Consider the following 27,347-nt stretch of genomic DNA (forward strand, 5'->3'; position numbering starts at 1 on the left):
AACAGATGAATAGGAATTTCAGATTGCTGTACAGTTCCTTGCTAGATGGTTTCCAGGAGTTCAAGAGACTTGTTCAAGTTTCTATAAATTAGCTTATTGTTCTCGTTAATCAAGAAAAGAGTGCTTTTGTTAGCTGATTCTTGGCAAACCATGGACACTGCATTTTTATTGAAGGCTAAATTAGAAGCAAAGATGCTGTTGATTGTGACTGTAGAGAAGAGAGACACTATCTTCATGAAGGAATGATTTGTGAATTGTGTCATACTTTTTCTTGGAAGAATCTTTAGATCATTATTTTGGAAAAATATTTTTTAATTTGAAAAAGACACTGTCTTTTGGCATGAGTGGAGAAATACAAATAGGTTCTCTGGATTCTTACTATAGCAGTGTTCAATTTTTTGATTTTTTTCATATGAATTCGTCTTTAAGAAAGGCACACTAACAGATAACAATGGCAGCAACTTGCTTTCTATGGTTGAGCATTTCATATATGTGTAACAACACAGATATGATAGACTGTTAACAACTGGAAGATCTGAGGCTTGTAGGTTTGAAGTCATTGAAATTTTGGGTCTTCTGAAAAAATTCATTCTTTGTGAAATAATTTTGGTTGTTACACAGTAAGTGAAATGGCTGATTTTTCTAAATCTAGGACACACTCTAAAAAGAAAGACATGTGCTTTGACAATTAACTTTAAAAGTAGTAGGACCCATGAGTTTACATAGGGTGATGAATATGGTTTCCATTTAATTTGCTCAACCTGTTGTCAGTGCCTGCTGCATATGGTTAACTGAGCCAGTGTGTTAAAGTGCATGGGCAGTTGTGACTTTTAATGCTTATAAAGATTAACTAATGTCATGATTCAGTGGTCAGATTTGCAGTTTGCCCTAACTCAGGTAGGGGAGCCTTCCCGTAGATGCTGAGGATAGGGCATAAAAGAATCTGAGTCGTTAATATGTGAATAAATAACATTGTAAATTCCAAATCTAGAAGAAAAAAGGTGACTTCTCTCTTTTTTTAAATTATTTATTTATTTATTAAAGATTTCTGTCTCCTCCCTGCCACGCCTCCCATTTCCTTTTCCTCCCCCTCCCCCAATCAACTCCCCATCTCACATCAGCCCGAAGAGTGTGACTTCTCTTTTTTGTATTACATTAGGAACAGCATCTTTATGAAAGACACAAGTACAGACATAGAGTGTTGGGCCCATGCCAAAGAACACTTAGCTATTGGCTTGTGTTTTCTAGTTTCATAGAACTTTTCTTCCCTTTCATTCATTTCTCAAAGAGCTGTCTTGAAAACTTGAGAGTCAGAATTGATGGGGGCTGGGGGGGGGACTTAAAACAAACAAAAACCAACTGATTACCACCTTTTCAAGACAATGTTAGTTAAATCTTATCCTCTCTTCTGAGGGAAATGGAAAATAATGGAGATAGCTTAAAGCAAAAAATGGCATTGGGACATTCATCTAAGGATGATGCTATTCCCATTGGTTCTGGGTAAGGGCAGCCGAGTACATTGCTTAGTCAGGAGAACAGGAAGCACTTTCTAAGTAGCCATTGAACTCTCTCATAGCCAGAAGGGTGCAGATGGGCTTGACAATATGAGGTGTGACTTTACTCAGGCCTTGTAGTGCAGGCAAGGCATGTAGGGAGCATGATTTTGAGATGAAAGAATTCAAGTCCTGGAGTGTGTCCCTTGATGTTTTATGCTGAAAAACTAATGGGTCTTTTAGGAGTGGTTTTTTGTTTTGTTTTGTTTTGACTCAAGAATATCCAGTTATTGTGTTCCTGCTTAGAGCCTCCTGAATAGTTAGTTCTGTTACATTGATCAAGACTACAGAATGGTGAAACCTTGTTTAGGAGGCTGTGTGTGCTTCCTCTGATGTTCTCTGGTACTGGTGGTGCTCTAAGATATGCAGTTTTAGCTCCTTGGAGATGTGGAAATGAAATGGCCAGGAGTGAGATTAGTCAGGAAGTATGTGGCACGTCAGATTTAATTCACCTGTTTGACTATAGAGCCCTCAAGGAATCCACATTTTAAAGAAAATGTTAGTTGTTAAACTCTAAATAGAAGTATGTACTTAGCCCCGAGGGAGCAGACCTGACAGGAGGAGTTGGGTGAAAGTAAAGCACCCGACTTTCCTCTATTGGGAGTGGGAAGTGAATCTGGAAAGGAAAGAGAGCGTTTAGGGTGCATGTCACCTGATGCTATTTGACCGAGGTTTCATCCTGAGGAAATTGAGTACACTGCAACAGTGAGGCACACTGGAGGGATGGGGACAGGGTACAAGGAGATCTGCTAAGTCTAGGTAGTGATGTTAATTAAAGATAGGAATAGGGTTTTGGGCTTTTGGTACATTTTATGAGTACAGATGGGGCTTTTGAAGCCTTGGTCTCTGTCTACAAAAGGGAATAATAAATGTGGGTTCCAGAGCTCCTTGTGCTCTGCAGCTATCTCCATGCACAGTTGACTCTGCTGCCCAGAAGAGGAGCATAGGGATGCCTGTGGGCTGTTGAGAAACTACATAGAGAGTGTTGGGTGACAAACAGACAGATTATCCAGAAAGCTCTGTGCCAAATAGGCCCACAGGTGGAAAACAGAAAATGTGTTGACTAGAAACAGTGTGCTTTTTCATCTCATGTCATAATAAACCAAATACATAATAATCCATCATGAAACTGGAGTTTAGCAGTGTGCAAATAAAACTCTCCCCACTTTAGGTGGATGAGCTTCAGTGTGGCACTGGAAGTTCTTCGATTGCCGGGGGTGAGGTGTCTTTCCTTATTAGCCTGCTTTTTTGAAGTGTTCTTGTTTTAACTCAACTTGTCATTTTGGAAGGCTTTATTTTAATCTACTTGTCTGTAGTTTTAGTGTATTATTTTTCTGCAGTGCTAGTTTTTAAGGTGCAGCCAGATTCCTCTGCTAGAATGGGGGATTACAAACAAATATGGCTAAAACATCCTTGCAGTACTGGACTGGAATTGTAAACATTAAAGTGAAAACTTGAATTTGGCTTCTTAGAGATGGAAATGGATGGGAAGAAATGCTTAATAATTTGGTTAAGTAAATGAGCTAGCATATGTACATATGTATTTGCTTGTCCTGTCAGATGTGAGGCCCTTCACAGTTATGCCACAGTAGTAATCGGCACACCCAGAGTACATGTGTTGGTTTCTGTGTTAATAATATTAGCCAGCAGGGCTGGAGAGATGGCTCAGTGGTTAAGAGCATTGCCTGCTCTTCCAAAGGTCCTGAGTTCAATTCCCAGCAACCACATGGTGGCTCACAACCATCTGTAATGAGGTCTGGTGTCCTCTTCTGGCCTTCAGGAATACACACAGACAGAACATTGCATACATAATAGGTAAATATTAAAAAAAATAATATTAGCCAGCAAAAGGCACCAATAATCCTTGTAGAAATCGCTGTTTCTTGGACCAGAACTGGAATATGTAACATAAACCTAGAACATTTTATCATGAAAGAAAGCAAGGAAGTACAAAAAGAAGAAGAGAGAACAGAACAACAGAGAGGAAAAATGAACAAGATATCACACACTTAGCAACTGATAACATGTCTAAGGGATATAGGACAGTGTAGGCAATAACATATTTACTGTAGTATTGGATTAAACCAAAACAGAAAATAAATATCTATGCATTCCTAGTGATTAAAAAAATGTTAAAAGAGAATCGAATATTGTGGGTAGAGAGATTGCAAGTAATTGACTTGGGTGCTTCCCATCAACAAGGTACAATGTAACAACCCTTGTGACTTCAAAGAGGTCTACTCCTAGGGACCATCTTCTAAAGAAACAAGGGAGTTGTGTCCACAGTGGAGAAACCTGGGAAGCACCACTTGAGTCAAGTTATGATGCACATTAATCATTGTGCAACGTAGATAAGCATGTGCTCTGTGAGATGTAAGGACTATTCTATCTCTGTGTTTCCTCCTCAAAACCCAACAGCCCAAGTCATATTGGGGAGTAGGGGAGTCACTGAACTTCAGTTGAGGGTCATTTTATAAAATGTTTGACCACTCTCCAGAATGTCAAGGCCATCAAAACCAAAGAATGTCTGCGAAACTCGACAAATAAGTGTAATGTAGCCTGCATGAAATTCTAGGGTAGAAAAATGATATTAGGTAAAGACAGCTAGTAACAAATGGATTACCATTTACTTCATTTGATGGAGCTAATATGTAGCACAAATAATAAAAGTCCAGAGACAGATAAAGGGGTTCAAGCTGAAGATCAGAAAAGCAAAGCAGCCAACCACTAGAGAGACCTTTTACCTCTACCAAATCTTCAGACCAAAAGGGCGAGATCCTGTTTCCACAAATCCTGACTCCACACTCCAGTGAGTTCATATCTCTTCCCCTTTATATTTCTCTCTCCGCCCAGCCATATTCTGTCTCCACTTTCCTAGTGCTGGGATTAAAAGTGTGTGACTCCCAAACGCTAGGATATAGATGTGAACCACGACCATCTGGATCTGTTTCTGGATTGATTTTGTGGTAGCCCAGGGTGGCCTTCAACTCCCAGAAATCCATCTGCCTCTGTCTTCTGAGTTTTGGGATTAAAGGTGTGTGCCACCACTCCCTGACTGGTATGGCTGACTAGTGTGGCTGCTTTGCCCTCTGATCTTCAGGCAAGCTTTTTATTAAAACACAAATAATATACCACTATACTAATATATCACCCTAATGTAGCATGTTACCAGTGGAGGAAGTTGGAAGTAAGGTGTATGGGTGCTTTCTGTACTTTATAACTTTTTTGTGATTGTAAAATCACCCTTAAGTTAAAAGCCAACTACTTTTAGTATTGAAAACTGAGCCCAGGGTGTTTTGCATGTTAGGCAACTACTCTACCACAAAGGCACACCTCCAGCATTTTACTTATTTTTAAGTTGTTAAAAGTTATTTTTTTGTGTGTATGTATATGGGCGTGCAAATGTTACAACACATGTGTGGCAATCAGAGGACAATTTGCTGGAGTTAGCTCTTTTTGTCTACCCTGTGGGTTGAAGGAATTGAATTCAGGTTGCCACTCTTGATGGCAGTCACCTCTGTCCACTGAGTTATCTCAGCAGCCCCAGGTTGTTGTTGTTGTTTTAAAGTGCCTTTAGCCCTTGCAGCATTGGTTATTAGCGTGAAAATATCCAGGGTATAATGAGTATTGGAAAACTGACGTCATCAAAATCAATTTCTTCTGTGAGAAATTGGACACTGCTTTAGAACTTTAGTGAATTTAGTTATTGAAATGTTCTATTTTTCTTTTATTTGGTTGTTTTTGTTTTGAGACATGATCTGTGGCTAGGCTGTCCTGGATCTAGTTGTTTTCCTGCCTTAGCCTCCTAAGTTCTAGTATTATAAGTGTGTCCGTCCCATCATGCCTGGTACTTTCCTTTTATTTAATACTTTACACACACACACACACACACACACATTTATAAATAAGTAGAATCTTGTCTGAACACAATCTATAAAAATGCACTTTTGTTTTAAATTTAGGACATAGCATGAGAAAATAATTATTTTAAATTATTACCTTTGGTTTTTACTTTGAATTTTCCCATAGTGATTGTAAGCATTGCTGCTTGGATGGAAAGATAACCTGGCAGTTAGGAGCCAAGGAATACCACAAAGTCACACTGCACAACAAACCTTCCACAAGAGATTTATTGGGAGGGAAAACACCAGGAGGGTGGGTGCCTCTGCCTGGGTGAGAAACAGCAGAGAACTGAGCGGAAGGCAGGGCGTATATAGAGTTTCGGGGGGGGGGGGGACTTTTCAGTGTGAAGCTTTCCAGGATGGAGATTTGTGTGAGTTTTAAGTCCAAAGATTGGACTTTTTTTACTCTGTAGGTTGGGGGCAGGGTCCATCTGTTAGGGCAGTTAGAATGTTCTGTGGGTGGGACATAGAAGTTGGATGTCCTCTGGGGAGAGGCCTACAGTGATCTCACTCTATAAGAGATATGGCCTGGCCTTTATGTTTTACCCCAATGGAAGATATGCAAGTTTCACCGTGTGTTTTGCCCTTTTCAGCTACCATCTTCTTTATTAATACATGAGCACTTGTAAGAGTGCTCTGAGTGGTGACTCTCAGGACTGTGAAAGTCCAGAGGGTTTGATGTCTTCTCCAGTGCTCCTATCCAAGGATATAGCCAGGAAATAAAGGGAATTTCTTCTATCAGGTAGTTCACACTGGTAGAAATTACTATTGTTTTCTTTGGATAGTCTGATTGTGCTAGTTAGTTTTATGTCAGTTTTACACAAGATCATCTCTCATTCTCTCATCTCTCATTCTCTCATCTGAGAGCAGGACCCTGTTAAGACAATGCCTCCATAAGATTAGGCTAGAGGCAAGCCAGGCCTAGCCTGTTGGTGGTGGTTCTATCCCTGGGCTTGGTGGTCCCAGGTTCTGTAAGAAAGCAGGTTGAGCAAGCCGTGGAAAGCAAGCCAGTAAGCAGCATCCCTCCACAGCCTCTGCATCAGCTCCTGCTTCAAGTTCTTTTCTTGCTTGAGTTCCTGCCCTCACAAAATCAGAGGTAGAGTTCTCCCCATGGGCGGAGAGTCCGTAGGCAACTGAGTATAAGGACTAGGATTCCAAAAGCCAGCAAAGAATCAGAGACAGCCCCTGCTCCCACTGTTAGGAGTTCCACAAAATGACCAAGTTACACAACTAACATATATGCAGAGGGCCTAGGTCAGTCTCATGCAGGCTCCATGGTTATTGGTTTAGTCTCTGCGAGCCCCTATGATCTTAGATTATTTGATTTTGTGGGTTTACCTGTTATGACCTTGACTACCTCCCTCAATCCTTCCTCCTCTTCCTCAGGATTCCCCAAGCTTCACCTAATGTTTGACTGTGGGTCTCTACATCTGATTCCATCAGTTGCTAGTTGAAACCTCTCTGATGGCAATTGGGCTAGGCACCAATTTATGAGTATAATAGAATATCGTTAGGTATCATTGCATTGCTTTTTTTTTTCCCCGCTGTGTTTGGTTCTTTCCTAGGTCTCTGGGCGAGACCTTTTAAATAAACTTTTAAAGCTTTAGAATTTGTAAGACTGTAGGACTTTTTAAGTTTGTAAAATGTTTTGTATTATGATGTTTATATGTTTAATGTGTGCTCTTAGAAATAACAAAAAAGGAAAGATATGTCTTTACAGTGATGTGTTTGTATATCAAATTGATAAAGAATTAATTGTCTTGGATAGTTTTATGTCAACTTGATACAAGCTAGAGTCATTTGAGAGAAGGGAACCTCAATTAAAAATGCTTCCATTGATTGGGCTGTAGGCAAGAGACATTAGGCACCTGACTGGAATACCAAAGAATGAGAAGAGCTTTCTAAGCAAAACAGAGTGTTGGAGGCAAGAAATGGAGAAAACTGTGATTTCCAGTGAGATGGGGAAGCAGGTAGGGACTGAAGGCACAATTTGTGATGGCGTATGTGATGGATGCAGGAGCAGTGCAGGCACCACAGTCAGACCCCTGCCTGTGAGGCCTGAGTCTGCTGCTCACCAGCTGGGTGAGCTGAACTTTTTAAAGTGCATTGCTGCTTATTGACAATTACTTGGGAAATTCTTGTCCCAAGATACATCTTCATGTGCTTAGTTTGATTTATAAAAATGAGATCAATTTTCAACTGTTGAAGAATTTAATTATTCATTGAGAAAAACGAAGAACAAAAAAGTGTGCTTTTCAGAGCACTTTGAGAAAAGTTGGAGAGATTGAAGGAACTCCTAGTTCCTTCTAACTGTTAACCATGCAGTAATGGTTTGAGTCAATATTCCCAGACCCCATGGTGGTGTCCAGTTAGCAGCTAACTCTCATTTAGTTTTAAAAAAATTAAAATCATAAAATCTTTGTCCTTGTACTGGTGTAATAAATTGGATGGAGTAAAAATGATGTGTCATTTACATTATACTGTTGGAATTTTGTGGTTTTAGCTGGCTGCTTGGGATTTTGTTGTTACAGTCACCGCCACACTAGTTTTCTTTAAATCAGAGGAGCAGGTAGGTATTAACCCTGAGAACCCGAGGAAAGGGTGAGCTAGGATGGAATGCAGGTGTGTTCAAAATAGAAAGTATGTTGAGAAGGCATAAATATAGTAACTGTTTTCATGGATGAAGGCTGAAGGTCAAGGAGCTGATGCTCTTCTCTATAGGGATACCTAAGCTACTTATTCCCTCCAGCCCAGGCATTTCCCTATTTCAGTGTGAGGATTTTCACTTGGCTTCATTTTAGATTACTACTGCTTCCTGGGTTAGTAAGAAATGAGTGTTAAAATTAGGTGAAGAGCAGCCAAGTGGGCTTTGCTTCCATGTATGAGTCTGGTTTTCAGTTCTTACCTTCATGATGACTAGACAGCACTCCATTATGTCTTCCCGGAATGATTGTCAGGGTACCTCATCAGTAGGCAGCACCGAATTAATTTGCACAGTGTCTTTGTTCTTTTTCCCTCCTACCCAGATACATTCTGGAACATGGGTACATAGTAAACTGCTGACTTTGCTCTCTTCTGCTGGTTTACCAGGTGAGCAGAACACACCGCTCTTGTGTCTCAGAGTAATCCAAGCATTCCAGATGATGGGTTGCATTACAGGATTTTTTTTAGTTGATTCCACAAAAGCCAATTTTAGAAGCCTTAAAGGTGTCATTATATGCTTTTCTTGTTGTACTAAGCATATTTTAAAGAGTCATTTATAACCTATTATTGGGTTATATTGCACATAAAATTAAAACATCAGATTATTGGAAGCACAGGGTAAACATAGTTTTGGAGGGATGGTTCTTTTCTTTTTTTTTTTTTTTTGGATTTTCGAGACAGGGTTTCTCCGTAGCTTTTGGTTCCTGTCCTGGAACTAGCTCTTGTAGACCAGGCTGGCCTCGAACTCACAGAGATCCGCCTGCCTCTGCCTCCCGAGTGCTGGGATTAAAGGCATGCGCCACCACCGCCCGGCTGGAGGGATGGTTCTTATACACATTTAATGGCTTAGCCTTAGTACTACATTTCTTAAAGGAACAGAGTCCCAGGGAAGATCAGTGTCTCGTGATTGAGATTCAGTCATGTCAGTGAGATTTAAAATTCTTGCCCTCCTTGGATCATAGTCTAGTTATTCTGCCCTTGCTGATACCACTCAGGATAGTTGATATTGGCATCTTCCACTTGCACTGTTTGATGTGTAGTCTCAGAAAGAAAACAGTATGAATTTAATTGCAGCTGGCCTGGCTGAACAGAGCCAATGCTAGCCTCAGCACCACCATTGTAGTGGACCCCTCCACCCCCATTATCAGAGGAACTTGTCATCTAGTTAAGCTACATTGATAGGAAATGTTCATCTTTGGAATGTTGCTTGTTCTGTGATTCTCGGGGTGGCAGGGCACTGTCACCTACTACTGTGATCTTGTCTTTTTATGTTGTTACTTACATGAAATGTTCATTCCACTGATCACGCAAAACAAAACAAAAAGCAGAGTGACACCTCGTGCTTTTGTTCCTGTGCCTATTTAACTAGAAAGGTTTGGTACCTATTTGAAATAGTCAATATTTGGATAATTTAAAATGATTTCCCTTACATGAGGTAGTTGATCTTTCAGAGATGCTTTTAAGTTTCAAGTTAATCAAGCACAAATATTTAATTCTGTTTCAAATTTGAATTCTTCTAGAGAGCCAAGAGAATTCCAGTACTTAGAAATAATGTTCTGTTTCCTTTAAAAAGAATGAAACCTCTCGGTGCTTTCATAAGAGTCACTTCTCTCCTTAACTCAATGTTTCAAACCCTTTCCTTCAGCAGACTTACAAAATGGTAGTGTTTTGGTAGCATGCCAGGATTAAAAAGAAAAAAAAAAGGATACTGGAGCCTAGCAGTGCCTTTTATGGCCTTCAGCTGCCCAAACCTCATTGGGTGCTGAAAGGCTGAAAGTTAGAGCTTGGTGTACCACCAGTCTCTGTGGGCTAGGGAGAGCACAGGGCTTAGGAGCTGTGCTGTTATCTGCTAACCTAGTATGCTGATGAGTAGTGAAGGGAGAGTGTCTATAGACAAATAGAATCCCGCTGCCTTGAGTAGTGGAGGGAGAGTGTCTATAGACAAATAGAATCCCGCTGCCTTGAGTAGTGGAGGGAGAGTGTCTATAGACAAATAGAATCCCGCTGCCTTGAGTAGTGGAGGGAGAGTGTCTATAGAAAAATAGAATCCCGCTGCCTTGAGTAGTGGAGGGAGAGTGTCTATAGACAAATAGAATCCCGCTGCCTTGGGTAGGACAACAGCAGCAGCATTGGAAGCCTCCTTTCCCAGTTTCTGACAGGTAAGGGTACATTAAAAGAGGCCGGAAGTTGTTTAATCTCACAAACCCCAACAACATAGTAAAGCTCTTAAATTTTCAGTTCTCCAAGTCTTCAAAAAGCACAAAGGCCAGATTAAGAAAGTTTTGAGAGTGTTGAAGTTGAATTGAACAGTTGAAATATTAAAACTAACAAGTTCATGAGTTTCCTCAGTTCATTCCTTTTAATAGCAGAACTTCAGAGGAAGCACAGAGTGAAAGATGTACTGTTTTTAAAGAAGAATAATCAGCCCATATATTAAACATACGGTTTTCTTCTAGCAGTGAGAAAGCCAACTCTCCCCTAGATAGAAACCTGGTTTAGGACCCAGAGAAAGGTGTGCCCTATGTGGCTGAGATGCTTAAATTTGCACATGGAAAGGGGCACAGTTACAGATTAGGGATCAGAAGAGGGGAACAGATTTCGCTGTTGTAGGAGGCAACTTTATTAAATTTTACTATTTCAGTTAGGGTAGCTGGATCTAGAAATAGTCCCTCATTCTAGAAATTGTGCTGTAATTTGGTAGAAGTACTTTGGATATAAAAGAAGGGATGATATTTTTCTTACTTATAAAGATTTAATCCTTTTGAAAACATTCAATTGTGGACTTGCTTTCTGAGTGCCTGGAAACTGGGAAGGAAGGAATCTGGAAACAGACAGAAGAATGGAAAGAAGCCATAACTAATGGTTTGTCAAAAAAAAAAAAAGGGCAAATTGAAAGCATTTCTCATCTGTAAGGTATCTTACTGTTTGAGGGTACAACTGTAGAGACCTTGTTACAGTTGTAACAACTTGTAACAGTCGTGCACTGTTACTGTACAATTGTTAGAATGCTGTACAGAACAACCAATGGGGAAGGGACTCTGAGGAGATCAACTGAAATTTACTTGATATATGGATGAGGGTCCTACAAGCCACCCTATTCACATATAACAGGGCCTACACAGGTTTAGCCACTACCTATTACATGATTGCTTCACCTATCTCGTTCCACCCACAAGGCGCAAATCAGGATCTCATGTAGTCTAGTCTGGCTTTAAATTATAGATTGCAGATGTTCTTCAACTCCTGGTCCAGAACACTGGGATAGAAGGGAACAAGGATTGGAGACTATGTCTGTGTCTGTCAGTCAGACAGACAGGATCTCGTGTAGCCCAGGTGGGCTTCGGACTTATTGTGTGACGAGGATGACCTTGAACTTTTCTAAGTACTGCGCAGATTTGTACTAACATTCCCGCTTTATGCTGTGCTGGGAATCAAACCCTGGGCTTTTTGTGTTCTAAGAAAACATTCTACCAGTTTAGCTATATCTCTAGCCCTCAGTGTGTATCTTTTGATGTTTGTATTTTAAACCATGTAAATATTTTTAAGCAAAAAGTATAGATACCTTCATTCTTTGAAATAAAAATTTAAAGTCATTGTATCTTAGGTATTATATGTTGACTAATGAAGGCTGGTGGTGTTGGCACTGAGGTAAGACAGATATATTGATGAGGTTTTATAACTTATGGATTTTGTAAATATTGGCATTGAATTTTTAAAAACGCTTTTTACACTTGGAAGATTTGGTATTGCATTCAGCTTTTAGCTGTTACTAGTGTGACATAAAATCTTATGAATTTAATACGGCCATAATTTTTTTTTACTAATACGCTTTGTTTGATGTTTTGCTATAGCAGTTTTGAGGGTACAATATGTGTAACTTTAGAGTACTTCTGGAAGCTAAATGGTTCAGTTAGTCACCTAGTGAATTTTGTTGTTTGAAAATTTCTAGAAAATAAAAATGTGGAATAATTTTCTAGTATTATTTGTGCTTTAAAAAGTTATCACTGGGTGATAAGTAAGCTAGACTCTCTTTTAGTTTGGAGGAAATCTTTGTACAAGATGCAGTCACATCAAGTCTGTGACTTTCCTTTGCTTCCATGAAATCCATGTACCTGACAGTTGTCTTTGTTCCATTGTAGGAGTTATCTCAGCCGTTGACTGTGCATGTAGAAGGTGGTTGAGTTTCTTTCACTCGTTGATTAAATGAAATTTGATTTTGCTTTGCCAGCCTTCCTAGGTTACTTGGTCATGTATTGGGACTACTTTGTAAACTAAATATGAGCTTTATTTCTGATTGGATAAATACATTCTTACTTGTCATTGAAGGCCTGTCATCTTAGTTTTCTACATCTCCTGGAGCTCATGCTTTCTTTATCCACAAAGCTTGCAGTTGGTTGTCTGGTAAAAACCTTACTGATAGGAATATAGGGGAGGCATTGTTAACACTTGCAGATGAATAGTGTTTAAGTTTCTGCTTCCATTGGCTGAAGCAGCATGGTTGATGGAAAGAAGATGATCTTGGCATTTCTGTTTGTTTGTTTGTTTGTTTTTTCCTGCTTTAATCTTTCTGAGCCTGTGTCCATTTTGCAAATGGTAAGAGACCTAGAACAGGTCTGAATTAAAGTTAGTGAGTATAAGGCAATTAATTATCAAAGTGGTTGGTAAGAGTAGTTACTCAGAAAAATGGCAACCTTTGTCATCATTGAGTGATTTTTGTAAAAATCTATGAATATTGACTATTTGATTATGTTACTGTTAGCCTGCTACTAGAGTATTTAACATATAAACTATTGACTCACCCTACAGAGCAGATTACTAGAAATCATGCTTTGTGGAATGTTTCTTGCTAGCAGGCAGCATGTACTGAAGGATCATTGTCTGACAGGTTTTATACCCTTTTAATCAACACTGGTGATTTGTGCTAAAGGAAGTTGGTTTTTATTTTAATGTTGCATGTCCTCAACCACATTCAAATTATTGCCACAGTGAAGACACTTGGAAGCAGGTAAGTATTAGATATTAGGAAATTCCACTTGTAAGTAATCTTTAATCCACAGGATTTTTATAGCAAACGTTTGTGTTTTTCCTACTGTGCAGTACCTTGAGTACCTGCCAAGCCAGATAAATAACAGGCTCTGATGATTTTGCACCTGGTGTCATAGAAACAGTGGGAATCAAAGATTAAAGTGGTGCATATAGTGATCAGGTTTCCTGGGGCAAATTGAAGCAGTGCTGTGAGAGTTATTTAGAAAATCCAGATTCAAACCTGTTTTATGAAAGTGGAGGCAATATTGATTGAACATTTACTATGTGCCAACCTCTGTACTTAACATTTAGTGTGCTGTATTGATTCATCTTAAATATATCCCTGGAAAATACATGTCCTGACTAGAGATACGGCTTGGAGGTTTAGAACGGTTCTAGAACTCACCTAAAGTTCAACATTAAATGGCAGGAACAGGAGTCCATTTTTGCAATGCTGCCATTGAAATCTGGCATGCCCTCTACCCCCCAGTTTCACAGGAGAATTTGACATCTTGTCAGTTTGGCAGTAAAATCTTTACTGTTAGATGAAATTGTATGCTAGGAAAGGAATATGCAAATAGCCTTTTCTTTAGAAGTAATGTTCAGAGAGCAAGAATGAAATTCTCAGCTATCCAAGGTGCATGTGTACACTAACACATGCATTAGCTCATCTTTCTTAAGTGTGAGCTGAAAATAAGGTTTAAGTGATGGAAAGTTAACCCTACTAGAATCTTCCAGAACCCAGGTTGGGAATTCAGAATATAAAAGATTCATATAATTGTCAGTGGGACTTTCTCACATGTAATTTATATAATAATGTCCACAATAGCTGAATAGTGGTCACATCAGAGGACACAATCTCAATATTCTTCCATAGTAATGCTGTAGCTTTCATGTGCCAGACCTCCTGCTTATCCAGCTTCTTAAATTATAGTCTTCCAAATGTTACAAACCTAGCTAGTAGAGATGCTGAAGTTTATGCACAAGTTTCTTGCTCTAGAGGTAAAAGCTATGTTTGTGTGGGATTACACATGTCTGACCCTGGGTATATCAGAGTGAGTAATTAAATTTTTCCTAAGACTTTTTTTAGATGTCTTAACAGCATTTTAGAATTTTTTTGATCTTCAAGCCATATAAAAATGACTAAAATTTCAAAAATGTTAAATTCTTCTGTCTAAAGAAATCTTTGAGTTATAATTTTAGTAACATTAACTTTTGTGTGATAGATTTCCTTTGTAAAATCCCAATTATGAGACTGAATGCTTAGTTTCTAACATCTGGCTTTTGAGAAGGACACAGTGAATGCATTACTTTAGACAGGTTTGAACAGTTCTGTCTGGTATTGCCATGTGTTCCTGTCAACTCTTACATTCAGTGTTGACAAAATTTGAAGTAGCAGATGTACCGTAGATCCTGCAACTTCATAGCTATGAACACGCACTTCCTTGGTTTTGGATCAGTTAGGTTTTGATTTTGTGATCATTCTCATGAGGGTCTAAGATGTAGTGGAAAGAAATGAAGACTGAGGACATCGGGGAATTGCCAGCATGGTTGGGCATCAGTACCAAAGACAAGAGAAAGCAGATTGGTGTGCTTTGTGAGTCTGCGATCTGTTTCCACTGAGGTATTTTTGAGAAGCCTCTCAAGTGTGTGCCTTGTGCACTGCACATGTTCCCTTTAACAAACTGTGACTGTGCTGCTTGATTTGGAAGCACCTAGGAAAACTGATCACAGCCTACCAGCTTCTGGACAAGACTGAAACTGGAACTTGTTTTGTAGACCTAGCCTCCAACTCAGAGAGATCCACCTGCCTCTAACATGACTGAAGGCGTAAGTCACAAACAATCCCACAGCAGTTTGGAATTATGATTAATAAGGTGGTATTTATTTAAAGGGGAAAAAAACTTACAGATCACCGTCCCAGACAACAGCCTTCTGTGCAATCAGGAAGGAGTCTAGTCGCCAGAAGTGGAGCAGGAAGTAAGAGAGAGCGAGGAGGGAAGACACTGCTTTTTTAAAGAGAGAGACCACGCCCCAATGGGCTTGGTATCTCAGCGGCTATTGCCTGGAGGAGCGGAAGGACCTCCTGCAACACTTGACGTCGCTGGGATTAAAGGTGTGTGCCACCATGCCTGGCTGTTATCTTTTTTTTTAAGTCATTTATTTGGTGGTGGGTGAGGGTATTGGACAAGTGGCAGACTTTATTCTTTCTTCTGACCATGTGACACTGGCCAGAAATATCGTCAAGTGTCTCCAGAAATACTGTTAGATCGTTATCAGGGAGCATGAAAGAGTAAATAACTGCAGGTTTCTTCTGCAATTAGAACAATTACTGCAAAATAAAGAGGAGCCAGAGTTGAGATTTCGGGACCAGAAAGGTTTAAAACTGCTTCTTTGGGAATGGCAGTGGCAGTGGCCATGAGCCCTCCCCAGTGAGAGACTGTGTGGGTCTGCCTCCCAGAGAGTAATAAAGTTAGTGAAATCAGCTAACTGACCTGCAGGGCTTTCTTCTTCTTCTAATAAAAGCTCCATTTCAGTAGCTGTTTAATAGGAAAGGTTTGTTACAAACCAGTGTTGGGTGAAATTGACTGATGAAGTGTTACTGTTCCAGCTTTTGAGAAGGGAAACAGCAGTGTATACGTGGGTACTGTGGCAGGCTGGGTCATGGTTCCCAATACAGGGACCTAAAGGAATAATTGCAGTGCATACGTAGATGAGTGAATTGACTGTGGACGTAGACAAGATAGTGTCTACCATTTTAAAAAATCATATGTGTGTACTGCTCTGCAAATAAACACAACTAAAGTATTATTGAATTCACATCCATATTATTATTATGGATATTTTTCAAGCCACAAATACCAGAAGTTATTATTACCAGTGAGTTCCTTGTTCTCAGAATCTCAGGGAATGTACTAGAAGTATGGGGTTACACTTGTAGTGTGACTGGACAACCTCTCCACCTAGATCCTGCATGAGGCTCCTTAGGAATCTAGAGGACTTGGGGAAATACACTGAGTGGAACATTTGGTCCAAAGCTCTGTTTGATGATCTCTGTGGCCTCTTGCCTAGGCATCATGGGCAAATACTGCTTCAGTGTGGTTTGTGAGAAATGGTTGAAAGTACTTCCTTGACACTTTAAATCTCCATAATTTAAAGCTTTTGTTATTTATTAGTGTATCATTAGAGATATTGTTCACACTTAGTATTTTCAGCCCAGCTGTTTCTCACCTTAGCTTTCTCCTCTTTCTGCTAGGTGACGTTTGTTTTTGAGTGCCATATGGTTCCCATGACATTCCATGTAGAATGTGTAGAGAAGTGTGTTTGATACTGGTGGACACACAGCCTTTCTAAGATAATTTTTATTGATTATAAGAACAAGATGCTAAAACCTTCAAACAGTTTTTTCTTTTAAAGGAATAATTTTTGCTCTCTATGACCTGTTTTCCATGCACCACTAGAGAGTGTAGCATTTTAAGCTAGATCACATTTTCATAACACATTTCCATTGTTAGCACTGCTCAGATGTTGGTTACCAAGAGACTAAAAGCCACTTAGCTACTGCGTGTGGACTCTCATCACCAGAATTTAGTTTTTAAAACATAATCTCTTTCTCTTTTTCTTTTTGATAGAGCTGGGAACTAAGAAAATTGTAATTTGATCTTTGATTGACATAAAAGATTAAAAAGCATGTCATTGATCTGTCTAGACTCAGGTTTATGTTGAGAGTTTATTTACACTTTCTTCATTGTTTTTTATCACTGCTAACTCATTAAAGTTTTTATAGTTTTTTTGAAATTTAGTTGACATATAATTGTAAATATTTACGGAACCCAATTTGATGAAGTTCCACATATGTGACCACAAAACCATCTTACAGTGTGGACAGTGAATATGCCTATTCTTCTGTATCCCTTTGTGCCTCTTTGTCCTCCCCCACTGACCCTAGCTCCCCAGTGCTCATGTTTGGGTCAGGACAGACCTCACAGTGTAGCATTGCTGATACATGTCCTTTTAGTTCCAGTTCGGACATCATAAGAGACCTTCTGGAAGAAGAGGAAGCTTGGGAAGCATTTCACAGGTGAGTTCTCATACTCAGCAATGTGCGAGTTTGGGCCTGAGAAATGAGCACTCTGTGTAGCTGCTTCTATGCAAGACATTTGTGCTTTCTGACAGATGGAAGAGACTAATAATCCAGGTGTAAACCAAAGACTTCTGCTGTGTTTCTTGTCTGTGTAGTTTCACTGTGGAACTGGAGTCCTGGTGCAATAACTAGTTACATGTAGATCTCATTTCTATGTCCATGATATTTTTTTTGACAGTGTGATAATTTGCTAAGCACAGATTGACTAAACAAAGAAATATCCTTCCTCGTGTCTAAGGTGAATTTCTCCTTCAGCATCATTCCTGCCCCATTGTCTGGAGCCACCTTCTTCTGTCGTCCTTATCTCACACAGGCAGCCTTTCCCCTTTTAGTTGGGTCTTTATTGTTTTGTCTTTGATGTACAGGGGCAGCCTCTCTAGCCACAGGTGATCCTCCTTCTCTCTTCCTTAGTAGTGATGTCATCTTGCAATTTGTTTCTTTAGCTTTCATTTCCAGCCTTCTTTGACAGCCTCCATACTGCTAAATCTAGAGGCCATTCAGAATTCACTTTCCTCGCCTCATTAGCAATGTTTTATACAAAGCAGGAAGATCAGAAGTTCAAGGTCAGCTTTGTATCAAGTTTGAGGCCAGCCTGGGCTACATGAGATCTTGTGTTTAAAATGATGATGATGATGATGATGATGATGATGTTTTAAGATAAGTAGAACAACTTCAAAGTGGATTAAAATGCTACAATAGAAGGTATTTGGATAACACCAAAGAAGACAGAGAAATGACAAAAAAAAGGACATACAAATTCTGCTTTATGAATGATTATAGGATTGGGTTATACAACCCAATCAGAATATAGACTCTTGCTGGATGGATTGATTAAAAAAAATGTACTGTGCCCCTGTGCTTTGTCTACAAAAAACAAATTTTTGATTCCAAGACACCAATATATTGAAATCAAAAGAACAGAAAAAAGATATGCCATAGACGTCCTGAACAAGTCTAACATAATGATAATGTTGACAAGATAGACTTGAAGGTAAAAAGCGTAACAGAGCCAAAGACATTTATGATGCTCGAAAAGGTCAAACTATCAAGAAGACAAAATGATTGAGAACATGTATACATGTAACAAGAGTCCCAGAGTACATGAAGCTAAAGATGGAATGGAAAACTACCATAGGCAACAAGAAGTAAAATTTCATTTCATCCCCCCACCCCCAAACAAATCCAAAAACCGTTGCCGTGAAGACAGACTCATTTTCATCACAGCCCTTTGTGGATAGAGGGCCATGCAGGTTACAGTGGACCTGCAGAATTGCATGCCGATGGTACAACACTCAGAACTTGGGCCTCCTGCCTTCCTCAGAACTTGGGAATTCTCTGGCTCTGTGAGTTCCTCGTGTTCTCCAGGCACTTGCCCATCTCTGCTCTTTTAAAGTGCTATGTCAGGAACAGTGTTCAGACATACTAAGATGGAGACCTTCCTGGCTCTCATTCTCATCTTTTCTGTATTTATTTGTCTTTTCATTTTCTTGGTACCGTTTCTCTAAGTATAGCTTTTAATTTTTTGATGAAATGTGTTATGTCTGTTTTAATTATTTTCATCCAACCTAGGAAACCTTTTTATAATCCAAAGTCACCATTTTTTTTTCTATGGCTTAGAAGTATTAGGTTTTACATTAAGGTTTGGAACTTATTGTCATAAGGTATGATGATGACTGGTTCAGTGGTTCTTTTTTGCATAAGGCTTTTCCATTGCTATAGCATTAGGTATTAAAGAGATGGCTCATGTCTATTTCATAGGTGTGTATATATTTGTTTCTGGAATTACTCTTGTGTTTATTGATCATGTAGAAGTCTTTTTAACACTTCATAATTGCTATTTGATAGTACTTTAAATCAGGTAGTTTGAAACTTTTTAAAATAAATGTAATGACTAGGGTTTTGTTGTTGTTGTTGTTATATTATTTTTGATAAACGTGTAAGGTAACAGGAAGGGATAGATTGTTCCTTGGTAGTATGGCTGCTGTTGCCTGGGGTAAAGCTGTGATGACTCTTGGGCCAGAGGCTGGCTGTGCTCCTCTGTGTGCCATTTCCATTCGACATGCAGGTTCTGGTTTGTGAACCTCTGATAACCTATCCTCGTAGAGAGTGGCGAAGTCTTTAACATCCACGGGGGACAATTGCGTCATGTAGTAGGTGGCTTAAACAATAGAAAAGCATTTTCCCACAGCTCTAGAGGCTGGAAGTCCAGGATCAGGGTGTCAATAGAATTGATCATTGAATACTGCTGTCCCCAGAAAGGTAACTTCTCTTTTTGGCCTTTTTGTGGTTAATGATTTTAAAAATGGTATTGATGTTATGCTGTTCAAAAACTCAGGATTCTAGGACCAGTAAAATGACTCAGTGGGAGAAAATGCTTGCAGCTGAGCTCAATGACCTGAGTTTGATCCCCCAAGCTTATATGGTAAAAACAGAGAACCTGCTCCTGTGAATCATCCTGTATACAATTCTGTCTCACTCTCTCTTTCTCTCTCTCCCTCCCTTTCCAAACAGCATCCCTGGATTGGCTATATTGATATAACTCTGTGTGCGTGTTTGGCCAGGGTTAAACTTTATTTGGGGGGGGGGGAGTGTTGTAACTCTAGGCCAAGATTGACAAACCATGGCCCATGAGCCAAATCTGGTCCTTTGTCTGATTTTGTTAATAAAGTTTTATTAGAACATAGCTATACATTTTTTTACCTGGTGAGTGAAGGCTGCTTGTTTGTTTCCTGGCCATCCAGATTCCTGAAATAATCACACAGAAATGTGTATTAATTGCAATACTGTTTGACCAGTAGCTTAAACATATATGTGGCTAACTCATATTTTAAATTAACCCATTTCTATTAATCTGTGTATTGCCACGTGACTGGCTTACGGGCAAGGTTCCGGTGGGCTCCTTCGGAGGCGGCTATCTCCTGTAGGTGGCTACATGGCTTCTCTCTGACTCTGCCTACTCTCTATGTATATCTCTTTCAGCGTAGCTATATTCTGTTAAGCCATTGGCCAAAAGAAGCTTCTTTATTAACTAATAGCACTAAAACATGTTCACAGCATACATCACCTCCCACAGTTCTTATTGGGTTTTGCTGTTGTTGTTTCATGTTACAAAAAAGTCAAGTAGTTGCAGCAGAGTTGTCAAAGTCCAAAATAATTTGGACCATTGTAGAAAATTCGCTAACACTTTTTCTAAATCAGAAAAATCTAAACCGTTTGGTTGAGTACATTACTGGCTGAGAAGCCCTACCTTGACCCACCCTGGCAAAAATGGGGAGTATAAAGAGTCTTTCTAAGTTTTATAGGAATGTCCTTATCCCTCCTTTCTGGGTAAGAAGACTGGATGAATGTGGGAGATCATTTAAACAGGTGACATTCTAACTAACGGGAAAGGACACACTGGTTTGTAGAGGAGAAGGAGTACTAGAACATTGCTATCTAAACATAGGAACTTGTAGACTAGGGAAGTTGTAGACAGAAAGACACAGATGGACTCTGATGTTCAGAGCAATCTGTGAAAGGCTCTTCACTGAAAAAATGCCCTTGTGATGTTCTCCTGATGGTTGCGAGTGCCTTAGATTTTCCTGCCTGCTCTCCTGTCAGGTGACTTGGAACATAATTTGATCTTCATTCGTCAGAGCCTTCTGAACTGTTCAGCAGAGCCTGCCCTTTCTCACACAGACACATGCTATTACCTCCAGATGTCCTTGGTTTCTCCATTCTCACGTTGTTTCTCAGTTGTCCCACCTGCTGGCGGCATATACACATGAGACGGGTTATATTGGCTGGCTCTTCAAAAACCAGGAGTGGATTCAGTTATTTGAGTTGACTGAGAAGCTATCCTGATGTTTACTACCTGACCAGACAGTCTTAGAGGAAGTGTAGTCAACTTGCGGACCCTACTGATGCTGATGCCATTTCTCGGAAACCAGCAGTCATGAGAACTACTTCCTTTTTGGGAGCACTATTGTGGGGTGTGTCCTAGACTATGCTGCTTGTATGGGAACCAGGTATTAATTTTCCTTTCTATACACTGGTGATGAATGATCATGATCAATTTTTAAGAATTCAAAGAAACACCACTGGTAGATTATGAGGCCCTCAGACAACCGTGGAGAGCTCTCCAGACTGAGGCTGCCTTTTGTTACTCAGGGAGGGCTTTCTAGAGGAATGTGAATGGTGGTGTCTGCATACCTTGCTATTCCTACAGTAAAACCATCCACTTGTTTTCTTTGACTTTAGCTGAAGTGACTGATGCTATGTTGCCTCTGGTGGATGGTATTTACAAGTGTCGTGAGTCACTGCCAAGATTCCATGTGGCTTTCTGAGGTAGCCACTGAAGGTTTATAGAATTGTTCTTCTTGCTGAATCTGGGATTCTGGCCTCATACTTGGGTTTACTATTGCAAATTCACCTCATTGTACTGCTAGTAATTTTAACTATATGAGATGAATAGAATGAACTAATGCCAATTCTTGTCAGTTGGGCACAGTGGCTGATGAAGTGGTATATGCCTCAGTTCTCTAGAAGTCACTCTGGTGTAGAAACAGGGTCGGTATTGATGGGAGACATGTGTTTAGGAGTCTTGCTTTTCTGTTTGTTCTGAAAAGTCAGGCAGTGACTGTTCTTGGTGAACATGCTTTGTCTTTGTATTGAGGGTGCTTGTATGGTAAGTAGCATTGGAAGACTGCCTGTCAAGAAACAGGAGACAAAATATTGAGCATTAAAAAGAATTTTCCTACATGAGCTGCTTGCCCATACTGGTGTCATCTGGCCTCTCTGTGTCACCCTGTGGGAACCAGGTCTTAAGCAGCTCAGGTGCCTGTCTTCTGTAAAACACAAACTGCACTTTTTGCAGAAGCCTAATGCACTCTCTGGTTATTGTGAAGTTGCCAGGCTAACTTAGTTGTTTGCCCTTAGTTGTCTTAGGCCCTTCCCAGTTTTTGACGTGTTTAGGTTGCTTTTTATAAACCTATAGCATATGATTTTTTTTCACTTTTTGTTGATATAATAGTAGTCTGTCTTTAATTTGGGTAGTTTGGCCAGTTACATTTAATGTAATTATTGGCATATACTTTTTATAGTGTCTTCCAGGTTTGTCTTCAATGTGCTTTGTGGTCAAGCATGATCTTGAACTCACTTCCTGCTTCTGCTTCCTACATGCTAGGATTACAGGCCTGCCCCATGTGATTGGTCGATGCCATGCTGGAATGTATCCAGTCAAGCACCCTACCACCTATGTTGTTGGAGGCTGCTTGTTTGTTCCTGGCCATGCAGAACCAAAATAACCACACAGAAACTAGATTATTTGCAATACTGTTTGGCCAATAGCTTAAGCATATTTTTAGCTAGCTCTTACATCCTAAACTAGCCCATCTCCATTAATCTGTGTATCGCCACATGGCTGTGGCTTTCTAGGTAAAGTTTCCTTCTCAAGTGGGACAATATGGCTTCTCACTGACTCTGCCTTATTTCTCTCTATATATACACCTGATCTTCACCCCTCCCATCCAGTAATGATTATGCATGACTATTTTAGCCATTTTCTGTTTGCCTAATGCCTTTTCCTTTCCTTCTGTCTGAACCCATTTTGAATCAATAGGCAATAGCATGTGATTTCATTTTATGTCCAGGGCTAGCTTACTAGTTTTACCTTTGTTTTTAAGTAGTGGTTGTCCTGGGGTTTGTGACATGCATATTTATTATATTGAGCCTTCACATATGTCCCTTGGTATATGAAAACCTAACAACAGTGTTTCCAATTCCTTCTTCCTATCATGGTCCTGTATATTTACTCCTATGCAAGTTAAATAGGTCCAGATTTACAGCTGGCGATCATGCTTGTCTGATGTAAAAACTTCCTCTAATGTTTCTTATGATGTTTCTTAAATGTATTAGCCATCAGTCCTCTTAGCTTTTGTCTGAGATGTCTTTTCTTAGCTTTCACCTTTGAAAGATGTTTTGCTTGGGGTGGATTCTGGGTTGACAGTTTTCCTTCTGGCATTTTAAAGTTATCGCTGCATGACCGTGAGGCCTGTCTGGTTTCTTATGAGAAGCCTGCTGCAAATCTTACTCATCCCTCTACAGAATGCTCCCTTTTCTCTGCCTGCCTCCAAAGAGTTGCAGTACTTTGAATATTTTTGTACATGTTTTCTGTTTGTTAGTTGTTAATGGGGGCAGGCTGACCACTTTCTGTCTTTGTTTAATATCTTTCACTGTTTTTAGAAAACTCACAGCTGTGTAATTCATTTCCACAGCTGTTTCTCCTACAGGAATTCTAGTCATATGTGTATGTGTGCCCATGCATGCACACACGAGCTTCCACACACTTTTTTCTTTGTATTTCAATTTGATTTTTTTAAAAAAAGATTCTTATTTATATGTGTATGTGTGCGTGTGAGCATGAGCAAGTGAAGAGAGCATTGCATCCCCAGAGCTGGAGTTAAAGGAGGTTAAGAGCTGCTGCTCGTGCTCTGGAGCAAGCTCTTTCAACCGCTGAGCCATCTCTCCAGCCCCGGCTGACACATCTGAGGCATTTATTAGTTCTGTTTCTTACACTTAATAGTCCTTTGAAGAAATACTTCCTCTCTGATACCTTAGAGGTTTCCCAGTGTTTCCATTTGATTTGTTTATATCATGTCTATGTCTGCTGAAATTCTCTTGATGTTTCCTGCCTTTTTTTTTTTTATTAGAGACCTTCATGTATTGGTTTGAATTATTTTGAAGTTCCATGGTCTGGTGGTTCCAGTATGTGGGCTGCCTCTGCATCGGCTGCTTAGTGCATGGCAGTAGAGTCTCTTGCTTGCTTCTCTTGTGTCTTCCATTGTAGCCTAAGACTGAATATACTGTGAAAGACGCCAGGGACTGAGGTAAATAGTGTTTGTGCCTAGAAAAGAGCTTACTGCTGTGTGACCATTAATTTGGGGAGTTGAGCTAGGAGATTCCGGAGTTGGCCTAGTTGATTTCTACTGGTTGTTCTGGCTGTATTGGCCAAAGCATCTGTGACATCTTCAGCTCCTATTTTTCCATAAGAGACTCAGATGTTTGTCTGAGTCCCAGGGACCAGTGTATTCCTGCTCTTTACAAAAGAGATGCATGCCCGGAGGCAGCGGTGCTTTCTGCCTGCCTCAGTGACTATCTCTATAGGCTGTCCTCTTTCTGGCAGTGGAGGAATGAGGCTTGCAAGTGACTCATGTGTTCGTCCCACACTGCTACCTTGTACTTAAGAATTCATGCTATTCTGGCCTACATTGTTTGCTTCAGGTCAGCCAGAGCTACACAATAAGACTCTATCTCAATAAAACAAACAAAGAATTCATGGTGAAATTTGTATTTAGAATGTTCGAGTGTTGTATAAGGCCACTTGTTCATTCTCGGCTGCCTGGGCCATGAATTAATCACTCAGAAACAGTATTAATTAAATCACTGTTTGGCCAATCACTTAAGGGTATTGTTAGCTAGCTCTTCTCTTATATCTTTGGTTAACCCTTTTCTATTATTTTATATTTTACCACAAGGCTTGTGACCTACCAGCAAGGTTCCAGCTGGTGGCTCACGTCTTTCCCCTCTGGTGGCTCCATGGCATCTCCCTGACTCTGCCTTCTTTCTCCCAGCATTCAGTTTAGTTTTTTCCACCTAGCTCTGTTCTCCTATAACTCTACTATAGGCCCAAAGCAGTTTCTTTATTAATGGTAATCACAGCATACAGAGGGGAATCCCACATCATGCAAGACCTTGGGTTTGATTCACCAACATCAAGAAAAAAAAAGGAAGGATTCCTGAGAAGTTTAGTTGATTACACAGCAGCTCCCTTCCTCTTTCATTACCTGATGCTCTGCCCAAAATCAGGGAATTTGTGTGAGGGACTTGTTTTATCTTGGGTTTTGTTTGGGGTGTATGTGAGAGAGATAGAGGGAGGGAAACAGCAATAGATAAGACTCCTTACTGGTCAGGAGCTCACTAGGTAAGTTAGGCCAGCTGACAGTGAGCCTCAGCCCATGGATCTAGCCACGTATCTACATCCCCGGTACTGGGGTTACAAACACAGGCCACTCCATGTGCTTGGCTTCTTAATGATGGTCTGTCTTAGTTAGGGTTTCTGTTGCTGTGAAGAGATGCCGTGGCCATGGCTGCTCTTAAAAGAACACATTTAATTGGGACTTGACAGTTTAGTCTGTTATGGCTGGAAGCATGGTAGCACGCAGGCAGACTTGGTGCTGGGGAAGCAGCTGAGAGTTCTACATCTGGATCCTGATGGCAATGGGAAAAGGACAACATTGGGCCTAGCTTGGGCTTTTGAAACCTCCAACATCCCTTCCCCTCCAGTGACATACTTCCCTCCAACAAGGCCACACCTACTCCAACAAGGTGATGCTCGTAATCATTCTCAAGTAGTGCCACTACCCGATGACTTGGCATTAAAATATATGAGCCTTTGGGAGCCATTCTTTTTCAAATCACCACAGGGTTCAAAAGATAGAACTGAAAACAAGATTTTAGTGACTAAGCCATCTCCCCAGCTTTGTTTGTTTTTGAGTCCTGGTCTAGATATAGTATTTGTGCCTACTTCCAGGATGGCCTGGAACTCAGAATGTAGACCAGGCCTCCTCACAACCAGATTTTCCTTCTTCTGCCTTCCAAGTGCTGGGACTACAGGTTTATCACTATACATAGCTTTTTAAAGCTACTGGGTTTTGACTCAAGGGAAGGACTCTTTCTTTGGTCTTTGCAGATTCATTGTTCTTGTAAAGTGGGAATGATAATTACAGTGACAATACAAACTATAACTATGTCTCTAGAGGAGGGGCAGTTGTAGGTGTTAGTGCAGTCATGCATGTGAGAGGACTTAGTACACAGGGTTCCCATAGAACACTGACCACTGCTTTCTAATATGTCATTTGTTTTCTTTTCTTGTTTTCAGAAATGATCAGAACAGAGAAATAAACCCACAACAGAATCACCGCACGAGAGCCACCGAAAGTGCCGAGACAGAGCCAAGAAACAAGCGGAATAGGAATTAGTATGGGCTTTCGCCAGCTTTTCCATACAGTGACCAGAATATAGTTTTTATTGCCATGTTTAGCAATGCCCAATGACAATGTTTAATTATAATTGTAATAGTTAATTTATTATTTCATTCTTCTTTGCCTTTCTAGAAAAGAAAACAAAAAAAAGTTATAAAATGATCCTTGAGCTTCTTGGTCAGTTGCTTCCTTCTTTTAAGACATTTCTCCCCTAAAAACATAATCACTAGCTTTGCACGGCAGACACATTCCTCATCAGGGGTGTTTGCTCGGTTTGACTCTATTTCAGGATGTTTCTAAGTCATTTTCACTTTTCGCCATTGGCGAACCAGCCCCAGCAAAAACTTCTTTTCTTCCTCATGACAGTAATAAGCTAGTAAGAATAACATGCTTTATCGTAATCTCTTTGTCTGAGTGCCTGTTGCCAGGCTGCTGGCAGTTAGTGGTCAGTACCTAAGTTGTCTGTTAGACACACCTGTGTCTTCATAGCATAGGGTTTTATTGTAAAGTCACAAAGTTAGTTTTATAATTTTTAAAAAGGCAGGTAAGTTGGTAATGTAATTTAAGGTTACAGTCGTAGGAGCTCTGAAGCATGTGTGTGTTCTTCTGAAGTGACACTTCACTTAAAAAATAGTACTGCTAGCCCCTGGGGTCAGGGAGGTCTCTAACACTTTTACTCCCAGCTGTTAAACAAAACAAATAAATGGGTTTTACCAATGAATACACAATTTGTAATTTCCTTGAAATAGTATGTTGTATTTGAATAAAGGCTATAAATCTTTATATTGCGTTTGTCATAAAATTTGTTATTGTGTTCAAAATGCCTTCAGTTCCCAGTTTTCCCTGCCTTTGTTTGGCATTTCAAAGCAAGCCTGCCCTCCTTGACCCCTCAGCCACTGTGCGGCCCAGACACACAAGCTTTCACACGCATCGCACATATTGCTGGTTTACAACAGTGGCCTTATTGCTGGGAAACCATTTATGGCTTCTCCTTTCCAGA

The 27,347-nt window shown here is 40.1% G+C and overlaps 1 protein-coding gene across 2 annotated transcripts in view; it reads left to right on the plus strand.

Moving 5' to 3' along the window:
• Positions 1-27,123, plus strand: part of LOC121442694 (E3 ubiquitin-protein ligase RAD18-like) — an 87,104-nt gene extending 59,981 nt beyond the window's left edge. The window contains exons 12-13 of one of the 2 annotated variants that reach the window (XM_041644303.1): positions 17,202-17,264; positions 26,245-27,123. In XM_041644303.1, coding sequence (XP_041500237.1) covers positions 17,202-17,264; positions 26,245-26,344 — 163 coding nt within the window. In that variant the 3' untranslated portion in view covers positions 26,345-27,123. The remainder of the gene's footprint in view (positions 1-17,201; positions 17,265-26,244) is intronic. The other variant, XM_041644304.1, reaches the window with a different exon arrangement.
• The last annotated feature ends 224 nt before the right edge of the window (positions 27,124-27,347 follow it).

The sequence above is a fragment of the Microtus oregoni genome, unplaced genomic scaffold (genome assembly GCF_018167655.1).
Source record: "Microtus oregoni isolate MIOR12 unplaced genomic scaffold, Mior012 000094F_ref0000399, whole genome shotgun sequence".
Taxonomy (NCBI): Eukaryota; Metazoa; Chordata; class Mammalia; order Rodentia; family Cricetidae; genus Microtus; species Microtus oregoni.